The 15,887-nt window shown below is 33.2% G+C and overlaps 1 protein-coding gene across 1 annotated transcript in view; it reads left to right on the top strand.

Annotated features, from left to right (window-relative positions):
* LOC143247590 (glucose transporter type 1-like) overlaps positions 1–15,887 on the top strand; it is an 83,850-nt gene that overhangs the window by 42,192 nt on the left and 25,771 nt on the right. The window contains exons 4-8 of the mRNA XM_076495910.1: positions 3,826–3,950; positions 5,702–5,770; positions 8,212–8,313; positions 11,720–11,827; positions 14,537–14,625. Coding sequence (XP_076352025.1) covers positions 3,826–3,950; positions 5,702–5,770; positions 8,212–8,313; positions 11,720–11,827; positions 14,537–14,625 — 493 coding nt within the window. The remainder of the gene's footprint in view (positions 1–3,825; positions 3,951–5,701; positions 5,771–8,211; positions 8,314–11,719; positions 11,828–14,536; positions 14,626–15,887) is intronic.

Genomic DNA, 15,887 nt, shown 5'->3' with positions numbered 1-15,887 from the left:
TAGGGACGGCTAGTGCAGATAGCCCTAGTGTAGCATTGCGCAAAATTAAAAAAAAACAAAGCAAACATAAAAGTCATTTCAAATATATACAATGTATTTTGAATATTTTCTTTCGAGTAAGACTAACCATGATATAATATAGTTACAATACGTGCTACAAGTCAAAAAACTAAATTCATTTCAGAAGGTTTAACTGTTCAAAAAATATTACATTATCTTTGGTCGTAATATTTGAAATTATAAGAAAAAATAGAATAATACTTCTTTATCTTACTTTCAAACTGTCAGCAGCATCCTGACACTTTGCAGTTACGTTAAAGAATTGACTGTCACTCTTATAATACACCCACAGCAGGAGAGTGACTGTTGTTGTTTTTTCCTATCACACAGATTCGATCCCGGTGCGCCAGCTCCAACATTCAGAACTAGCTCTTCTATAGAACCATCTTGTGCCTAAATTTGCTGTGAGCTGAATATTTTATTAAGTTTAAGCACGTGATATATTCAAAGGAATCTGAAGTCTCGCCACGTCGTTAAATTCCATGTCGCCAAGTCCGGTCATTCTCTGTCTGACAGTCGTGCACCTTGATAATAGCCTTGTTACGACGTATGTGACGGTTGAATATGTGATGGGGAAAAAAAAGGTTGTGTACACGGTTCTTGTGTCGCTTTTCTAGAGGGAAATTATTCTCGTTGCGTGCGTGTTGATACATGGGGCGCGTAAAAGGTTTGTACCGCTGATATTTGTGTTTGTGGATTCTCAACTGTTACGAAACATCACACTTTGTTTGCCAAGTCTGAAGTACAACTTTTTGTAGGTCCCTTTCCGGACTGCTCTGGTGCTTCGAGTTAATCTATATTCTCTTGTTTCCAAATGCTATTCAGTTCAATGGACTAGAGTACATAGATGAAAATTTTAAAGCCCTAATCTGAACTCATCTTTACAGGCTGAGAGTACGAACATTTTACGTCTGAAAGGGTCATTATATATCCTTCCCAAAAGCGACCAATTTTCGATCTATCACTCTATTTACGAAACGCCCTAACGAATTAAAAATGTAGTTTTGATACATTCCGTTTCACCGCAATTTTATATCAACTGTGGTTACAACATAATCTGATTTGCTTAATACAGAGTTAATCCTCTCTATATACGAGAATATTTCTGTTCATACTTATTGTCAGTATTTAACTTACCAAACAGTCCATTATTTCGGACTAAAAGTTTGGATCATCTTTTACAGTCTGAAGGCTCATAATGCTAAAATTTTGGTTTCGATATCGTGATGAACAGAGTACATACGTGTAGCTTTGGGCTTAACAACAACCAAAACCAGCATTAATTCAGCAGTTTAGTTTCATTGCAATTTCACTTGATAGTAACACTGCTAAAGTTGTCCTGCTTTGGCATTGTTCTAAGTATTATTTTCGAACATTAGCTCAGTTTCGTTGAAGTTATAAGTGGCTTAAAGCATGGAAAGCTTTGATTTCAACTAAATTATGCTAAATGGAAGTCTGTATCAACATATGTTTTATTAGTTTTATGCTGTATAAATAATCTGTTATGCGTTTCAATGATATGTTGGCAATCAGGCAACAAATATGGATTTCTTTGATTTCCTTTTTTGATGTTCTGAGTGGTGTGAAATGATTGGTATTCCGGTCTGTGGATCTGAAGTTCCGTTATCAGAATGACAGTTAAATCCAACTATTCCAAAATACAGATTTGCACTGCACAGATTTCCCTCAGTGGCACAGCGCTATGTCTGCGGACTTACACTGCTATAAAACGTGTTTCGATACCCGTGGTGAGCATAGCACAGATAGCCCATTGTGCAGTTTAGTGCTTAATTCCGAACAATGAATGAATCAGATTTGAATTGAACGAAGGCAAAAGGGTAAATTGATATATGGGTTTGACATGTATGTGATGAAATAGAATTGCCATGGTTCTAGAGTGTTTGGCCATTTTTCTTACGGAAAACGGATGTTGCTGGAAGCTTGTGGATTTTTTACAAATTCTTATTTATTGTTTTATTATCAGTACTAGAAGTTACGCCTAGTTTCATCTCAGTGTATTTTGGGGTCAGAAGGTTCCCATTCGCAACCATAGCGTTCACTTTGTAGATGAGAATGTGTCTCCATATTAGCAAAGAATGTGATGTCACAGTTTACTGCCGTCGTAGAGATTGCGCTCAATGGGTTTTACTGTTTCTTTTTCTTTCAGACATAATTTTACCGTAATATCATTTCAGTGTTGAAGGTCATGAATTATCTGTGAACCACTCCCATATTTGTGGTTAACAAGCCGCTATGCTAGATTGTTCGATTTAACTGCGACTAATTTCTTTTGTGAACTTAAGCTCCTTGTTTCTATAACATTATAACTACTTGTTGTTATATTAGTGCATTTTAAATGTGACATATTTTTTATGAATTTACTTTAAAAATCTAACATTTCACGTTAGAGGATTCCAATTTATCTCTGTGATATCACCGGTGTAAAACCAAATTACCTTAACGCACGAAAATAAGTTTATAAACGTATTTTGACTGAAAGGACTACTTTAATATTTACATTAGCTCATATATTGAAAACAAAGGTTTCTTGTATAATCTGTGAATAATTTATAGGTTGGTATCAAACACTCATTAATTTCACTCTAAGATTAGAGGTTCTATCTTGTTCTTTTTTTTTATCTTCCAGTCAAGAAAAAAAAAAAAAAAACCAGATTTCCAGATGGCGTCAGCGGAAAAATTTTAGTACTAAAAGTACGTTTCCGGAAATATGCAACTGAGATTTAGGTCTCTAATCGCAATTTAAAACAAACAAACAAACAAACGAAATAATTATATTTGGTACTGTATTTAAACGTAAATGAGCCAATGTGCGTGCAATTTTATTTATGAAAACAATTGTTCGAAAGAAAGATATATATCTAGAAAATTATTTTGGTGAAGGATATCGCGTCAAAAAAATATTACTGTCTGTGGCAATAATAAAAAAAAAAGAAAACCACATTCGAAACATCCTATATTAATCATTCCAAACCAAATAAGATTGTACTTCATTTAATAACATAACTGACATTTGTGTTTTTTAAAACTCATAACATGGATATATTATTATGTAATATTATTCATGAGTTGTTTTCTGCCTTAAAATATTTTTATTTGCGAGCTATTGTACCTCTTACCCCCCAGTGGCACAGCGGAATGTCTGGTGAGCACAGCACAGATAACCCATTATGTAGCTTTGTGCTTAACTACAAACAAACAAAATCAATCCTCTCAGATTTAAAAAAAATGTATTTTTACGTAAAGAAACGTTCGCGTATAATTCAAAATGTAACTGATAAGTTATTTGAGAAGAACTCTGATTATTAAGTTAAAATCAGATAATTGTTTTTATTTTACGTACAGCTGTTGATTTTAACAGCAGTAAAATACGATCCAGTTTTTATAAGTGTGGTTGGGAACGAATATTAGAGTTGTTCTTGTTAAGTCCACACAACTACTAGATATCTGCCACAGATTTGTTCTTGTTAGGCCCACACAACTACTAAATATCTGCCACAGAGTTGTTCTTGTTAGGTCCACACAACTAATAGATATCTGCCACAGAGTTGTTCTTGTTAGGTCCACACAACTAATAGATATATGCCACAGAGTTGTTCTTGTTAGGTCCACACAACTACTACAATTTTTTATAACATGGGAGTTTGTTAAAATTTCTCAGTGCAATGTTTGAACAGGATGCCATAAAATACGTTTTGTGTGTGTGTATAGGAATTTTTCTTTGGTTTAACAAGTTTTTCTTCACAGGAAAGGAGGGCTACTCGTGAACAATATTATGGGAATATTAGGAGGAACTCTAATGGGAATCAGCAAGATGTCCCACAGTATAGAGATGCTCATATTTGGACGCCTTCTCATAGGATTTAACTGTGGTAAGTTAAGACAAAAGCTACCATTGGTCACTTCAATCTACCCATTTATTTGTACTACAAAGGCTATGCTGATTAACTACAGTTTATATCAAGGAATATTTTTTTTTTTGCTTCTAAAGCTATTGTGGTTAATGCGTAATATGAAGAAGACAACAAAAGACTTGCATAACCATTTTAATTACTTGTAATGCTAAAATAATATGCTGCCCAATTATTATACTGATAGATATTTTAGAAATAATAAATGTATGATGGCAATTATTAAGTATTGTGATTCTTAGGCTGACTATGTTAAGACTTTATTGCATTCGTTTTAATCAACCGAATCGTGATGATTTAATAAATCTTGTATTTCACTAATCGTGTGATTTGTAGTTTAGTAGGCCTTGTCACAGCGTCAGATCCGGAGAAGTTCCAAATAGTTATTTTCGTGTCCAATGTTAGTTCTTTATCTCAGTTTGTTTGCACTTTTTTTGTTGCTGTTTTTTTTTATTGTTCTTTTGCAATAAGACTTCCTTGTGAGAACTTGGCAAGCGAAATCGTGGCTTTTCGTTCTCAGCGTACGTAAGGTCAATAAAGTTTTTTAACACTTGGAGTTCTCTATCAACTGGTCAGAATGTCTTCCTTTATATTCTTTGTCAGAGCGAGTTCGTTCCTAATAAAGACACTTTCTAACAAGACTCTCGTGCTGAGAATGTTCTTTTATAAATATTCTATACTACCCGTATTTCTTTTTTCTTTTGGAACAAAGCTATACAGTGGATATCTGCGCTTTGCCTGACGCAGGGCTTCAATTCGGAATCTTAACATTACAAATTATCAGGCCACCACTTCTTGGGCATCAACTATGAGATGTGTTATTTAAATAAAAACTGAGTTAAAGCCATTATCTAAGTTCATCTAACTAGAGGGAGTTAGCTATTCAAAAGCATTCACCGCTAATTCTTGAACCACTCTTATTGACAAATGGGATATGACTGTCACTTTTATAATTCTTTCATGGCCCTATAGTACAAAGCGTGAACTATTTACAGTTCTACATGCTAATCACTTGGTCACACCTCGTCATCTGTTTAGTGTACTTTTGTTTTGTTGTTTGCTAAAATAAAAAAAATTGCAAATATAATGTTCGAAATCATTGTTCTTTCCGACATCTACGGTAATTGTTTTAAAAAATATTGAAAACTTAGTTAAATATAATTAGCATTGCAACTTCGAAAAACTTTTGCCAGAATATGCTATCAAAATAGTTTGAACAGGTTTCCAGGTTTTCTCGCAATAATTTCTTTTATCACAGTAATTTGCTCATGTAATTTTTATTTGTTTTTGCTAAGAAAGTAACTTCTGTTTTAATAAACGTCTGATTTAAAAAAAAAAATTACACGTGCACGTAAATTTGCTCTCTTATTTGAAAGTAGAAATAAATATAAAGTTATTTTTTATCCCTTCCTAAACACAAAGAAGTTGGCATATAAAACAAGAAATGAAAAGAAAAACTAGAAAAATATTTTGTTTTGTACATGCTAAGTTATAATGTATCTGACTTTGTTTTTGTAATCTCTTACGTTTAGGCCTAACAATCTTACTTTTGTTTTCTTGTAATCTGTTACGTTTAGGTCTGACAATTTTACTTTTGTTTTCTCGTAATCTATTACGTTTAGGCCAAACAATTTTACTTTTGTTTTCTTGTAATCTGTTACGTTTAGGCCTAACAATCTTACTTTTGTTTTCTTGTAATTTGTTATGTTTAGGCCTGAACACTGCCCTAGTGCCAATGTATCTCTCGGAGATTTCTCCACTTACTTTAAGAGGTAGATTAGGTAAGTTTTGTTTTTCATTAATATCCTTATCCACATCAGATTATCCGTCGATTGGTTTTGAAGTATGTAACATTATTTTGGTTCTTGTTAAACACAAAATTACATAATGGGCTACCTGTGTTTTTCCCCACCAGTTATCGAAACCCTAGTTTTAGCCTCGTTAGCCTGCGGACATAATCCTGAGCAACTGGATGACAAATATGTTTTTTTTTTTGTGTACACTCAAGCACAAAGCTATACAACTGGTTATCTTGATGTGGCCACCACAGGTATAGAACCGCAGTTTTTAATATTATAATCCTTCACATCTACAGCTGAGCCACTGGGACCTTGCAGAACCGACTTTCTTGTTTTCGTGTATTTCGGAATTAACTTAAAAAACAAAACACAAACAGTTCATTTTTCTGTTACGTTCATTACTAGTGCTTTTATTAAATTTATTCAAATCTACAAAACTGTATTATTAAAACAAATAAAGGAAATGTACATTATTGATTAATTTTTACCAGAAGTTTAACATGTTTATAAAAACTAAAATAATTTTGATTTTATCTGGTTTTTTTTATATCTCTTCTCATTTCCAAACCTAATATCGTTATGGTATATTATTATTTCGGATTTTCATCTTTGAAATTTTCAAAAGAAAAAAAAAACAAGACTAAAATACTTGCAAATGTTATACTTACTATGGAAAATATTTTTTATGTTTTGATATCAAAAATGAAAATATGTGTTTTTCCATACGTTTCTTACTGACAGTAACGCAAATTATTGTGGCAAATTTATCTCTCACTTACTTAATCTTATGGTTTTATTTCTTTAACAAAAATACGGTTTCATGAAACAAACAGTTTCCTAATAAGGCTCGTCAGAATACCGCTTAGAAATTTTATAGCAACAAGTTGTAAGGAAAAGTAAGTTTTTTTTTCCTTCCTTCTCAACCAAAAATAGTAGAAATTACCTTCTTACTATAAGTGTTCACAAAGTACGGGCCCTGCATGGCCAGGTGGTTGAGGCACTCAACTCGTAATCCGAGGGTCGTGGGTTCGAATCCCACTCGCACCAAACGTGCTCACCCTTTCAGCCGTGGGGACGTTATAATGTTATGGTCAATCCCACTATTCGTTGGTAAAAGAGTAGCCCAAGAGCTGGCGGTGGGAGGGGGTGATGATTAGCTGCTAAATATGGGGCGGCTAGCACAGATAGCCCAAGTGTAGTTTTGCGCGAAATTCAAAAAAAAAAAAAAAAAAAACAATTAGGTGGGATATTCGGCTAATAACTCAGCTTGAGAAACCTTAGTACTTGTAGAATTGTTACTACAAAGTAACAAATCTTTCAGAATGTTTGATGTTCCTTGCCAATCTTCTGGTAATGTATTTTATACGTATTCTAGAATACTCGTAAAATGCGTACATGTAGATGACATTGCCAAAACAAAAAAAATGATTTCGTGTTTAAAGACAAAACAGGCAAAGTACACCACTCCACTATCATCTACATGTATACATTTCCTGGGTGTTCTGTAGTATATATGTATGATTTACCACAAGAGGATCAAGGCTGGTGAAAACATTGAACATTCTGAAACGTGTTAGTTTGTGATCACAATCATGTAATTAATAAATAGTTTCAGTTTATTGGGACTGTAGAAATTTAGTTTGCAGGAATTATTCTACATTGAATCCGGACTCTCTGGCGGATTTAAGGGGCTAATAATTTTTGTGGACTCTAAATTCCATGTGATTTTACATAGAATAAAATTATGAGTGAGTTCCCTCTAGCCCTTACGTAAATTCGCCACTGTCTGGACTTTAAACTGTATTTATTTTTATTTTTGGTGGACGAGGGGTGACTTTATGAATTTCTGCTATTTATATTGACGAATTCCATAGTAGATTCGCGATAGATCTGGTTTGAATTAGCTGTGGCCTAATTATTCAACTGGCCCGCTCTGATACAGTTCCTAATTAGCCATATAGTGGACGTCTTAAAATTGACCACTACATCACAGTAACCTAAAAGGTGTGGAAGCACTCAGTGGTATATTTAGGTAGGGGCTAGAGGGAGCTCAGCCTCAGTGCCCATGGTCTTACTGGAAGCCCATTGATAAATTTGTCCTATCTAAAATTACTAGGGATATTGGGCTTAAAAACATTATTAGCCTCTGGGTTTACACAACCATTAGAAACACTTAACTTTATTACTACCTTCACACCGTTTGTATACCGTATACATTAAATTATCACACTTTTTTGCTAATTGAATAAACCTATAACAATGATTTCCATGAACATATCAATATAATAATGTATTTAGTTCAATGTTTTTTCTTCTTTCCGTTCAATAACAGTTATTTTCCGTTCGTTGCTATTATTACTGATATGTTTGCCTATTATTAAATATATAATTGATTATTTATGAATATTATTCATGTTTTACAGGTACTCTGAATCAACTAGCTTTAACAATAGGGCTTTTTCTCTCCCAAATATTTGGCATTCATTTTCTTTTGGGCACGTCCACAAGGTGGCCATATCTCTTAGGTAAGTCATTACCGGTTAACAGGACCGTATCTTTTACAGCACTTTTTTTTTAACCTGTTCCTTCTCTGTTGGACCAAAAGACAACACAAATAATTATCGTTTTTGAACCACTTGTTTAACCAACGATGTCGATTCTTTTCTCTAATTTCATTGGCTAGACTGAGTTCGGGCAGAAGTGAGTACAGTTCATTGTATGAACTAGTATAATAAAGTGGTAATCTCCATTGTGGTTAAACCTTAAAAATATGATATACATGGTAGTTTACATCAATACGTAATACACGCATTAACCTAATGTAACTCATGTATGACCCATCCACGGGTATATGGTTTTAATTACGTAAATATCAGGAATTGTAGGAAGGCAGCTAAGCCTTTTTTTGGACAGCAATCAAATAATTCGCATATTTTACCAGTAAAGAAAACCTTTTCCAAGAAAGGAAGTAAATGTACGAATGGGTAATAGCAATTCTTCACACGGTGTTGTAGAATGTTAACAGATAAAAATAGAATAACTTAAACTCAGCTATGACTGAAGAGTTATAATTCCTGCCTGTTCTATTACATAGGGTTGATGCCGTTCCTAATATTTTGTTTGCCCCCCGCTAGTACAGCGGTATGTCTTCGGATTTACAATGCTAAAATCAGGGGTTCGATTCCTCTCGGTGGGCTTAGCAGATAGCCCGATGTGGCTTTGCTCTAACAAAACACACACACACTATTTTGTTTGCATTATCTCTATAAACTAGCCCTACATTTGCTTCATTTTTATAACGTTTTTCTTTACTTGTTTGGTTGTTGTTGTTATTTTAATGCAATGTTTCAATAGACATGAAATATTGTATATATAACCAAGTTTTAAACACAGTGAGGTTCCAGTTGTAAAATCTATTATTTTTTTTATTATTGTATGGTAAATCCTGTTTCTCATAGGAACACCAGATGTCCGTACGAAAGCTAACTACAAGGGGTAATGATAACATCGTTTACACGAGAATGTCAGTTTATCATTATTTAGGTTGTCAACAGTTATAACAATTGTATAGTCAAAATAGTTTTTATTATCCTCATATAAAACGTAATTTTGTTTTAACCAGTGACTCATGTACGAAATATAAAACTTATAGTATTAAGTAATTATGTCATAGGTCACTTTCGAAAAAAAAAGACTTAATATAGTGAGCTTTTGGGTTAATTTATTCTTGCCTTAATCAGATAACACGTATTATATATTATGTCATCGTCTTTACATAATCAGTGTTTTGTTCGAATCAAAAGATGGCGTCTTTAAGGTTTTATTTAGACTGGCCGGCTCTACTGGTGGATCATTATGGATGTCAAATTCATTGCCATCACACCCTTGACGATAGAAATGATGTCTTCATCCAACATATCTTGACTCGTTGGTTCTACTAATGTCTATGCTGAACTGCTGACACAGCACCACGCCTTAATATCGAATAGTAATAATGTTACGTCATTAACGACTTCTGATATCTTAACACTTTCGCTCTGGACAGGCTGTGCCAAAGTCGTGACATGCTCGAGGCAGTTTGTAACAGTTCCCTTGGAAAAAGTGAATAAAACGAAACTGAACCATTTGTAAATCCTCATGAACATTTCCTGATGGTGTTAAGGCTCGCCCTTGGATTTACTTTTGTTTGTATAACCAAAGATCATCTTTCAACAATGCTGTTATTTCTGTGTTCGTTTAGGAGCACTGTCACTTGACACGACATAGCACGAGCCACTCTAGATCTGATGACCTCACAATATTTGTCATATTTTATATGTATAGCCCTGATGTGAAGATCTTTGGCAGAGAAACTGTCATGGGCTAGCATTAATTACGAATGAAGGTTATTCTAAAAAAAAACACAGTGGCTTGATAGCATGTCATAGAACTTACAGCGCAAAATATAGGGTTTCGATCCCGCAGTGGGCACAACACAGACAATCTATTGTGTAGTTTTTGTGCTAAACCACAAATAAAATTCTAAGAAATATTGCCGTAAATCGATACTTATTAGTTAGGGCTGATGATTAGTGATTATCACCTCGTTTTCTGTTTCTGATTGGTCTTCAGTTAACTCTCCTGGAGACATCTATAAATGACCGAGTCATGTGGTCGTAGAAAATAGATATTTGTTGTAAGAAGTGGCTGTTCAGATTCGGAACGTAAATATGTGTGTGTGTGTGTGTGTGTTGTTTTTTTTTAACAAAGCCACATTGAGCTATCTGCTGTGTCCTTCGAGGGTTATCAAACCCCTGATTTTAGTGTTGTAAATCCAAATTCTTACCGTTGTTCCAGCGATGGATGGAACGTAAATACGCGGATTAATGATTAAACTTACCACCATCAAGATCTGCTTAAATGAAGAAAAAAAACCAAAAAACATTTGGATTGTCCAGGCTCAGGCTTATTGTTTCGTAAACATATAAACATACGAATATTAATTTGTAAATAATTTGATAACGTTAATCTAATAGTTTGTTCTTATTAATTTTTGTGATAGTTTTATTTAATTAATAACTTTTTACAAAGTGTTTATTATTTGATATACGTCTGAAGAATATTTTGCAAAGTGTGATGGTTTTTACATTATCTGGTTTTAAATTCTTAGATTCAAGTTAGTTTATCTTATATGTCATTAATAAAGTTTCATATTTTTTAATCACATATTATAAGCAGAGAAATTAATAAAAATATTTAACAAAACATTTCAAACATTATAGTCACTACTTATTCTGACAATGTCATCTACTCGATCTATTATAACATAATGGAGTAATCGAACATCAACGAATACATTAACAGTCTTTGTTTTTGAAGAAATAAAATCATACCAACTAGTCATTTATTAGAAGATAATCATTATAATCAATGTTTGTGGTATAGCAGTTTTGATACCCATAGTGGGCAGAGCACAGATAGCCCATTGTGTAACTTTGTGCTTAGTTACAAACAAACGAACAAAGAAAATAAGAAGTTCACTTTCATATTATATCAGTTTTCAGTGTTTTTCATTGTGTAACATGCAGTGGCGGACGTAAGGTTGTGTGGGACTTTTTATGGGCCCTACAGCCCATGTACTGTTATATATAATAAAATTATCAATGGGTTTCCATTAATACCATGGGCCCTAGGGCTGAGCCCCCCCCCCTAGTCCCCAGGGCCAGATTAGTTATTAGGCACAGTGTCTAGGGCCTACGAAAACTATGGATCTATGAAAATTTTCCTTAAAAGTTAATATTTGGTTTAACATATGGCTGGTAGGGCCTAATAACAGAAGGTGTCTACTAGGCCTTACGATCGCCTTGATCTACCACTGCTAGCTTCTACCTAAATATGCCACTGGGAACATGCAAAAAAATCGTTTTCATAGGTGATTTTACTTTTTATTAGGAATAGCAGTGATTCCTGCCTTACTTCAGCTATGTTTGTTACCTCTTTGTCCTGAAAGTCCAAGGTATTTGCTCATTTCAAAACAACAAGAATCACTCGCTAGAGATGGTAAGTGTTAAAGAAAAAAATACCACTTATTTTATAAACCATCACCGGGTTTATTTAGACCCATTTAATGAAGTATTTTAATATTTACAGTTTGATTTGAGTTTCTTAGAAGAAGAAAGACAGAACTTATAACACAATGCTGTTATCTTATCTAGCTATATGAAGATATAGACTAATTAATTTGTTAAAATGAATCGATAAAACCTGTAAATTTGTTTCATAAGTTAACAAATTAATTAAGCCTACTTGAATTTTTATGACTGTGTTCATTCTCCTGTAATATTAAATTAGTTATGAATTTAATACGATTCAAATTTGCGTATAACTGTTTATCACGAAGGAATAAACCTTTTGTTTGTATCTGACTCTTCTTTTTAAGGCAGAACTAAAATCGGTAAAATATTTTCATCAGTTACATGGAGCGTATGTTAAGGAAGAAAGCTTTCGTATATAGGGCTGGCATTATTTATACTTATAGAAAACTACGTGGAGTACCCATCTATTGGACTTGTGAATGAAAACTAGTTTATAACAAAGGATAGGAAATTGTGCTTCAATTTTTTCCTTTTTAATAACATAATAAACATTAAAAGTGCAATAAAAATACGAAAATGTACCAGTGCTGAAAAGAAAGACAGTGTTTTCAAGAACTCTACTGATGTCAATCGTGTATTCCCATATCACTACGTAAAGTTGTATACTGATTGATCAAGAAATTTGTAAATATATAAGAAACAGATACACAGACGTTTATTTTATAGGGAAGTTGGGGATGCCCAACACCCGCCCTTTCTTGACCTTTCTCATATCATCTTATATCATTGTGTCATATTTGGTGTTGATTGACCATGAAATGTAGAAAGTATAACAAACAGATGGCCAAAAGGTGTAAATAAACAGACACAAACATAGCTTTATATGTTAAATAATTGTAATTCTTTTTAGGTTTCCATAAAATAATCTATAGAATAAATGGATATATTAAAAAATATACTGCTGGCAAACATTCATTGTTTGTCAGTTTAACTAATTTGTATTTTCATTATTATATACTTTTTGATTTTTCCACTTCTACTGTCCATCTAATAAAATGTATTTTTGTTATTAAATTCAATATAAAAATCCTAGATATATTCAACTGGGGTGAATCTAATATGGAAAGTTTAACTAGATACATGTTTTTTCTTTCTTTGTTAGGCCCTTATTTAGACCCAGATTTCACTAATTTCTCATTTATTTCAAAATGAACTTGAGCTTTGCTGGTTCTCTGCTCATGTATTAATTGAATCTAGGCTTATTGAATTGTTAGCTTATATGGCTTATTTGCTTGTCTGTAACTGCAATTAAGATTTTCCAATTCCAAAAGTATAACAAGGATTTGTTTGTCATCCACATTTATATATACTGTTTCCATGTTCTGTTGATTTTCTGCAGTTATCCTAACTAAGCTAAGGTTTTGATGGAGTCTTGGTTGAACTTAAGACACACTGCTTGGATATTGGTGCTTTGGTTGAGACCAGATTTGTCTGTCCCTTGCTGGTTGACCAATTTAAATGAAACTTGATTAATTTTCAATTGAACCTAGAACATGTTGGTTCTTAATTTTTTTCCATAAGTGTATTCAAATGGTGTTGGTTCTTTGCTGTTTTTCTAACTAATCATATGTTTTAGTAATTGTCTGCTCATGCCTCAGCTGAATCTTCTTCTATGTTACTTCTTTCATTGGAACTGAGATTTGTTCACCAAATCATGGCCACTTCTACAAAAAAGCCTTTCACAAACTAAACATGATGATATCACAGTAAATATTTATTCTTAGTACTTTAAGTAGAACTGAACTAAAAACATGCACCAGAATTCAACAGAAGTTTTCTTGTTCAGTTTAAAATACTAACTTATAACTTTTGTTTTGTCACTGTATTGGTCAGCTGCTAAATGTCAGCAAAAGACATCCATTGCTAATTCTCTCAACCCAGATGCTATATGTTACTTCATTAGAATAGACATTAGTTAATGTAGAAAATTAAGAAATAACACAACTTGAATAACATAATCTCAGTGATTTCATTGACCATATGTCTCAGCTGAAACTGAAGAAAAACTAAATGAATGAAAACATTTACAAAATTCTATATTACTAAAGCAAGTAGCACAATAAAACAATGAAAAATAAGAAAAGTACCAACAAAATACGTAACAAATAATTCAGTGTTAAAATTGAGACAGAAAATGGCCAAAATTAATTTTGTGGGTGCAGTTAAATCAGGGGTAAGTGGGAAAAAAAAAGAGAGAAAACTTCAATTACAAAACAAATTATGAAGCACTGATATGGAACTATATAAAAGAATTAGGGTACCATGAAATGAAGATACTCATAGACTAAGCCTAAAACCAATGTTAAAACATAAAACAGAGGGAAAAAAACAGTTAAACACCAAATATATTCAACTGATATTAATTAAATGAACCTAATTTTGTTGTTTGTATAATGGGACAATTGACAATATTACATTATTAGTTTAATGGTCTTTGTATTTTAGTTTTAGTAGAGGCTAGGCTGCTATTTGGTTTTCAATATTAATTCTTAATAATTCTATGCTAGCCTTAGGCAAGTTAAATTCTTAGCTTATCAGTATTATCCTTACATGGCTATCTTCAAAATATTAAGACACTGTGAATTTATTGGTACATTGTATCTTTGTACGCAAGCCTTACAGAGGTTGAGAAGCTCAAGCCAAGTGGAAGACGATATTGAAGAAATGAAAGCGGAGGAGCGAGCTCACCAGCAAGAAGTAGAAGTAAGTTTGATAAGAATCTGGAAGTGTAAACGAATTGCAACATTTTGTTCAGACCTTAAACTATTGCATGCATAAGAGGAATGATTTAATACATAAACTTGTACAATGTTTAAGTTCCTTGTCACATCAATGTACAGTGCATCATTAGTGACTTTCAGAATTCGATCTTATCCTGCAAAACAGATGTCCAACACTACATCTTATAGGATCATAGAGGTAAGCAAGATGTACATCAATACAGCCAGCAGGATCATAGATGTACATCAATACATCCTGCAGAATCATAGAGGTAAGACAGATGCACATCAATTACAGCATGCAGGATCATGGAGGTAAGAGATGTACATCAATATAGCTTGCAGGATTATAGATGTACATCAATACATCCTGCAGAATCATAGAGGTAAGACAGATGCACATCAATTACAGCATGCAGGATCATGGAGGTAAGAGATGTACATCAATATAGCTTGCAGGATTATAGATGTACATCAATACATCCTGCAGAATCATAGAGGTAAGACAGATGCACATCAATTACAGCATGTAGGATCATGGAGGTAAGAGATGTACATCAATATAGCTTGCAGGATTATAGATGTACATCAATACATCCTGCAGAATCATAGAGGTAATACAGATGTACATCAATTACAGTCTGTGAGATCAAAGATATTAAACAGAGAGAATTGGGGTTTGGGCTATAAAAAAAATTGTATCCATCCAGAATACCTAAAGAATAATGGCAACATAATGTATTCCAGTTTATATAAAATAGATTCAGATCTCTAAGAAATACATCTGGGCCACAGGTCTGTAGACCACTGTCAAGCAAAACCCCTGGCAGTGTGTATTAAACACTGATGACAAAAAAGGCTGAGTTTTTAGAGAAAGTGTTAAGATAACTTTTAGGAATACCAAGTAGGTGTACTATCAATTTTCTATCAAATAAATAATAATTAGTTTAACAAAATAGATAAGACAGAGGAAACTGACCCTTATATTATTTTATCTACAACTTAACCACAGAATTTTACAGGTTTTCCTGAGTAGTTAGTTCTACCTGGGTATTACAAGAAGTTGGATGGAAATGTTTTGATCGTCTCTTAAAACTTGAGGATTTGTTGTTAAAATATTGATTTGAGTCAAATGTCATGTCATCATTGAATACTTATGATCATGTTTGTATAGGCTGAGCATTCCTGGCTGTGAAGGTAAGGTTCTAATATTAGAGTCCTGTTACTAAGAGGTAAAAAAAATGA

The sequence above is a fragment of the Tachypleus tridentatus genome, chromosome 3, assembly GCF_004210375.1.
Source record: "Tachypleus tridentatus isolate NWPU-2018 chromosome 3, ASM421037v1, whole genome shotgun sequence".
NCBI classification, from domain to species: domain Eukaryota; kingdom Metazoa; phylum Arthropoda; class Merostomata; order Xiphosura; family Limulidae; genus Tachypleus; species Tachypleus tridentatus.
The sequence above is the reverse complement of the archived record's forward strand: the minus strand, read 5'-3'. Positions and strand labels throughout refer to the sequence as shown.